General features: G+C 33.2%; 1 protein-coding gene across 1 annotated transcript; it reads left to right on the top strand.

Moving 5' to 3' along the window:
- The first annotated feature begins 262 nt into the window (after positions 1–262).
- Positions 263–6,065, top strand: LOC110871471 (homeobox protein knotted-1-like 2). The gene is made up of 4 exons (XM_022120206.2): positions 263–629; positions 742–861; positions 959–1,094; positions 5,863–6,065. Exons 1-4 carry the CDS (start codon positions 393–395, stop codon positions 5,886–5,888), a joined length of 519 nt encoding a protein of 172 aa, XP_021975898.1. The 5' UTR covers positions 263–392; the 3' UTR covers positions 5,889–6,065.
- Positions 6,066–6,726: the final 661 nt, after the last annotated feature.

Raw genomic sequence — 6,726 nt, 5'->3', positions numbered from 1 at the left:
CTTTCATTCTTTTGTAAATATCAGATTTTTTGGTTAGGTTTTTCTTTGTGGATCCGAGTCGTATTGGTCGCATTTTTACCACATACGACACGGGTTAAATACTAAACATGGTATCAAAAGTCGAAACCCTAATCTCCATCCTCTACATATCTCACACATCCAACGGATGAGAACACGAGTAACCCCACTTACTCAATCTCGTACAACAAGGCGCGTGTATTTAACCAAATAAGGAAACTTAAAAGTGAAAGAAGAGCATCATGCATGATCATCATGACCGATGAGACTACACATTCAGGTGCTGCTGCACCTTTTTTTCTTCTTGTTCGTACGCTAAATTCACATCGTCTCTTTTTGTTTGTTCCAATCATGCACCAAAGTGTTATTGATTGATGGAGGAAGTGTACGGATTAATGAGTTACCAAGAGCAAGTTCAACAACAAACGGAGGTTCGCCAGAAACGAAGGATTCCAACAGTGTTTGGATCAGGCTCCAGTAGTAATAATAACAACAATAATAACACAAGCAGTAGATTAGCTGAAGATGATATCTCATCAGCAAATCGAGCCAAAATCATGTCTCATCCACTTTACCCTAAGTTGCTTCAAGCTTATATTGCTTGCCAAAAGGTACAATCATGATTTTCAGTTTTGTTGTATTTGTAAATTCTTAATATTTTGGATAAAAATCACCTACACTTTATTAAACAGAAATAATTTGTATGTGTTTAATTATAATCAGGTTGGAGCTCCACCGGATATAGCTAATTTGTTCAACGAAATCTTTAGAGAGAATGATTTTAGGCGGAGATCCAGTGCGTGTTCCTGCGTTGGCGATGATCCAGAGCTTGACCAATTCATGGTGTTACATAATATATAGTAACTATGTATTATGTTTTATTTATTTTATTTTTTCTTGATCTGGCTTATTATAAGTTGATCAATTTGTTATTGTTTAGGAAACTTACTGTGAGATGCTGGATCGGTACAGATCGGATCTCGCTAAACCGTTTGATGAAGCAACGATGTTTTTTAGCAATATGCAAACTCAACTTTCTGATCTGTGTAATGGAGCTTCTGTAACTAACCACACAGGTGTGTCACTCATCTCTTTCCGTACAATTCTAGTCATGGGTTATGGTACAATTTAAGTATATATTATTATATCATGCATCTCTTTCCGTACAATTCTAGTCATGGCCCCAAGGGCCACGCTCCAACCCAAGCCCACCCGGGGTGGTGGCTTGGGCGTTTTACCCCAATCCACGCCCCAATCCAAGCCCCATACTCCATAGTCTTAATGGAGTATTTTTATATTTATGAAGAACCATAATTTGAGTGTGACTTTAATTATCTTGTTTTCTTAGTGATGTGATGAAGATGAAAGATTGAAAGATAACTTGGAATAAGGCCTTAACCAATGTTGTTAAGATTATACTGGACCGTTTGGTTGGTGGGTTGGTGTTAGAATTTAACCTTTCAAGTGTAGTGTTTTGCTTGCATGGTCTGAACAACTTCTAGTTGGATCTCATTAAATTAAAACATCAACTAGGGAGGTTCCATTAATCTTAAAGGAGTAGTTTAGTGGAGATCTAAAGTCGAAGGATTAAACGAGTATAACAATAATTAAATGTGTTTAATTATTATTTGCATTATCTTTAGGATTAGATTTAATTAGTTTCTAATTGTTTAAGATAAATATCAGTAAGAATAAGAGTCCTAGTAGGATTAAATTGTTTTCAGTATTTATCAAGGCCAGCCCTGAGAATTCGTGTACCTGTTCGAGCTTGAAAAAACGTGCCCTTAGGCCTTAACGAAATTGAGTATTGAGCTCACTAAAATTCTAAACCTAATGCCAATGAGCTAATAACTAATCTAAACCATATGAATAGTTATGTAAGTGGACCTATGTTTGTGTTTGTACGTACATACCCTATTAAAAAAATATTTAATATATACATATCGGATTTTTTGATAACAGCGGAAGTTTAACATCATCGTGCACATCATATTTCTGTGTGTGTTTGATATGAACGTGTGTGTATGTACAGAGAATAGAGATGTATACAGATATGGATATTTTATTGAAATATCTTGGTAAATACAAAAGTTCATCATATGGAAATATATATACTAAATGATGGAGGGATAACCGTTTCTTTAAGTTAACTGCCAACCCCATATTTAACTTAACTAATTACTAACCTATGTTACAAATAATAATAATAGTAATATTAATAAATTCCTAATGCTAAGTTTATATACTAATACCATCCCCTAAACTTAGCATTCGTAATGACTCGTCTCCTCTTCGTCGATGATAAAATGCCTTCTCTTTGAATTTATCATAATGCGTCCTCTTCGTCGATGATAAAATGCCTTCTCTTTGAATTTATCATAATGCGTCCATCGATCTGCGATGAATTGTTTTGTGATGCCGAGTATAGTAATATTGTTGCTCATTTCCCTTTTTGTTGCTGAAAGTCTTTGAACCGTCGTTAATGCCAATTCAGTGCCGCTAAATCGTTCTGTCGCTAATCTGTTTTCTGTTGCTAATAATCGTTCTGTCGCTAATCTGTCTTCTGTCGCTAATAATCGTTCTGTCACCAATCTGTCTTCTATCGCTATCTTTCTTCTTTTGTCACTAAATGCTGTCGCTAAATCTGGATATCCTTTCTTTCTTTTTTGTTCCCGCCGTTTCTGCATTATTCTTTTCTTCATTTTAACATCGGATGTCAACTGTAATTTCCTTTTTGTCGCTAACATTCGTTTTTCTGTCGCTACAACAATCTTTTCTTCGTCATTTTCTTCATCCTTTTGATGATCCTCTATTTCCATTCCTTTCATATCTTCATTACCATGAGAATTAAACTCTCCCGTTTCTATTTTCGTTGTTTCTTCTTGTCTTTCTTTCGTCTCTCGTTCCAGTAACTCGATTTCGCGTTCTAATTTCATTAGAATCTCTCGCTTCATTCTTGTAAACATTCGTGATCATGGAGTTGTGCGATCGGGGTTGAATTCGTCTCCGTCTCTGTATCCTCTGATTTTGTTCTTCATCCGGATGTGCCCGGAATCGTATAATGTCAATCGATCTTCATCGATTTCCCACCATGGCTCTGATACCACATGATAACAGCGGAAGTTTAACATCATCGTGCACATCATATTTCTGTGTGTGTTTGATATGAACGTGTGTGTATGTACAGAGAATAGAGATGTATACAGATATGGATATTTTATTGAAATATCTTGGTAAATACAAAAGTTCATCATATGGAAATATATATACTAAATGATGGAGGGATAACCGTTTCTTTAAGTTAACTGCCAACCCCATATTTAACTTAACTAATTACTAACCTATGTTACAAATAATAATAATAGTAATATTAATAAATTCCTAATGCTAAGTTTATATACTAATACCATCCCCTAAACTTAGCATTCGTAATGACTCGTCTCCTCTTCGTCGATGATAAAATGCCTTCTCTTTGAATTTATCATAATGCGTCCTCTTCGTCGATGATAAAATGCCTTCTCTTTGAATTTATCATAATGCGTCCATCGATCTGCGATGAATTGTTTTGTGATGCCGAGTATAGTAATATTGTTGCTCATTTCCCTTTTTGTTGCTGAAAGTCTTTGAACCGTCGTTAATGCCAATTCAGTGCCGCTAAATCGTTCTGTCGCTAATCTGTTTTCTGTTGCTAATAATCGTTCTGTCGCTAATCTGTCTTCTGTCGCTAATAATCGTTCTGTCACCAATCTGTCTTCTATCGCTATCTTTCTTCTTTTGTCACTAAATGCTGTCGCTAAATCTGGATATCCTTTCTTTCTTTTTTGTTCCCGCCGTTTCTGCATAAGAATCTAACCGGTTAAAATCATTAGTTGATTGTATTACTATCATATATACACGTCATTTTTGTTGAACAACCAAAATTACTTTTATTACACCGGTACCTTTGCCCATATTTAAATATTACCTTAATTTATTAATTGAAACCTTGAGTTATCCTCCAACATTTCAAAAAAAAAAAAAAGTGTTTTCTTACTATCTCTTTAATTTATTTAAATTCATCTATTGTTTTCAAATTTTAAATTGAGTTACCTTATTTTCTTCGACACCTTTGATTTTGTTGATTTATTAGTTAAAATCTTGAAATTTTAAAAATCATATTATAATTTTCTGTAACGGCTAAACTTATTTTCCCTATACTATACTAAATTACACCCAACATTGGTCTCCTCACAAAAGATAATTGTTCTTAACCACTAGGCCAAAACCCAAGTGACTAAAAATCATATTATATGTGTATTAGAATCTAACTGGTTAAAATCATTAGTTGATTGTATTACTATCATATATACACGTTATTTTTGTTGAACAACTAAAATTACTTTCATTACACCAGTAATCATAAATTATTCCTTTGACCAGATTTAAACATTACCCTTTCTTCGATAAGTATCTGCCTCTACAAAGTGAGCTAGCTCCACATTGATATATACATGTTATTTATGTACTTATTACAAAATAAAAATTGATAAAATTATATTAGTATCTTTTTAATCAATGTTTCAAAACATTTTATTAAAATACTAATAAAGGTTTACTTATTATTTTCAGATCTTTTATTTAACTTTTATTGATTCAACAGTTTTCCTTTATATAGAATATACGTAATGAGTAATTTCAGTTATCGGAAGTATTGAAACATATTTTTATAATATCGTTTTCATTATTCAACCGTGTAATACACGGGGTTTTAACCTAGTACATACATAATCTAAATAAAAACGTACATGTATTTTTAATAATAAAAAACAGAAACTACATAATGGCGCTTTTTAATAATGGTGTCAGTTCGAAAATCATAGCTTGAATTCGATTCAAAGCCAAATTCGAAATTCAATACGAATTATCAGTCGTTATAGTTTTCTTTATTAACCAACTCAATATAGCCTATTTTTTAATCTATCTTGTTACAGTCTTATCTTATTTCATGGTTTAAATTTATTTCTCATGATTCTTTTAGTTTGTATTCTACTTGATTGATTGAACCCGAATTCAAATCCGTTATTCGAATTTGATTCAGTTCATTCAAGTATGTTTGATATGCGTATTCGGATTTTAGCGAATCCATGTAATATACAAACTACAACAACCATACGAAATAAATTTATGACATAAAATAAGATGAGATTATAACAAGTTGATTGAAAAAAACAAAAAAGAAAAAGTTTATTGTGAGTTTGTTGATAAATAAAAATATAATGGTTAATTATCTGAACCAAATTCCGAATTTTGATTTGAATCGAACTCAACCTTTGGATTTTGATCATCAACCCATTATTTGAAATTGTTTTAAATAATTTCTATCTTTACATATTAAAATACATGTATATATATTTGTTTACTTTATATAGATATATAAATTTAATTAATTATTGATTTATTGTTGCTCATTGTTTTCTTTTATAGGTGTAAAGTAAAAGCATAACATAGAAAAAAAAAAAACAAATTAATCTCTTTCCACTTCAAAAATATAAAAAATCTTCAATATGATTTTCAACTGGGAAGGTCGCAAAAAAAAAAAAATATATATAAAAAAATCTTCAACATTATAATCAACTGTGAAGGTCGCAAAGATCGAAAGGTATTTAAGGTTAACAATTTATTTTTTATAATAAAAATAAGATTAAGTTAATAATTAATTAATAAAATGAAACTATCCAATGAAGTTAGGATTGAGAAACTAAAAAGAAAAGATAAAACACTATTTTGATAAATAGTTTTGGACCAACACTATTATTATGGTAAATACTTTTTTCCGCCAACACATTGTGTCATGTTTATGTGCAGGAAGCAGACAAAATAGCATTGGCTGAATCAACAGGGTTGGACCAAAAACAAATAAACAACTGGTTCATAAATCAAAGGAAACGTCATTGGAAACCATCGGAGAATATGCAGTTTGCAGTCATGGATAACCTCTATGGAACATCGTTCATTGTCAACAATTAATCCAATCAATCTCGAATCTATTAATTATTAGTTAGTTTAATATAATCAATGCATAATAATGCATAATAATAACAATAAGACCTGTGTCGATTTTTCTCTCTCGAAGCGTCGCCGGAGTGTCGCCGGAGTTTGCCGTTGAAATAGCGTACGTGGTCCCGCTCTCCTCCCGGAAGTAGCGGTTTTGTACCTTGTATCCTATCTCGACCTTGCGTCTCCCCCACTCGGCCGTCTTTTTTCTTTTTCTTTTTCTTCTCAACATCTGGATCGTACCCTCCTCTACCCTCCTTTCCCACAGTGGTTCTTGATTTCTTTGGGGCTTAGTAGGTCTGATATTGGTCGCGGCTATCTGAGTATAGTTTAGCTAGACCGATTCGAATCCCATTAACACTCTTAGGGTCAAGTCGCCATTGTTTCGTTTGTTTGTGTCGGAGGAGTTAGGGGAGTGTATTCGTAAGGTCACCGGAGTTTTTCTGGAAGATGGGAAGTTTTTACAATAATGGCGGACAGGAGTATAATGTAACGACGTTTTATGTGGGTAATCTTCCGGGGGAAATCTCTAAGTCTCTGTTATGGAAGGCTTTCCAACCTCATGGGGTAGTGAAGGACGCGTATGTCGCAAAGAAGAGAGATACCAGAGGCAATTTTTTTGGCTTCGTTAGACTTCAAGGGGTGGAGAACATGGAGAGGGTGCTGGAGGGCATG

This window comes from Helianthus annuus, chromosome 8, assembly GCF_002127325.2.
Source record: "Helianthus annuus cultivar XRQ/B chromosome 8, HanXRQr2.0-SUNRISE, whole genome shotgun sequence".
NCBI lineage: Eukaryota > Viridiplantae > Streptophyta > Magnoliopsida > Asterales > Asteraceae > Helianthus > Helianthus annuus.
The sequence above is the reverse complement of the archived record's forward strand: the minus strand, read 5'-3'. Positions and strand labels throughout refer to the sequence as shown.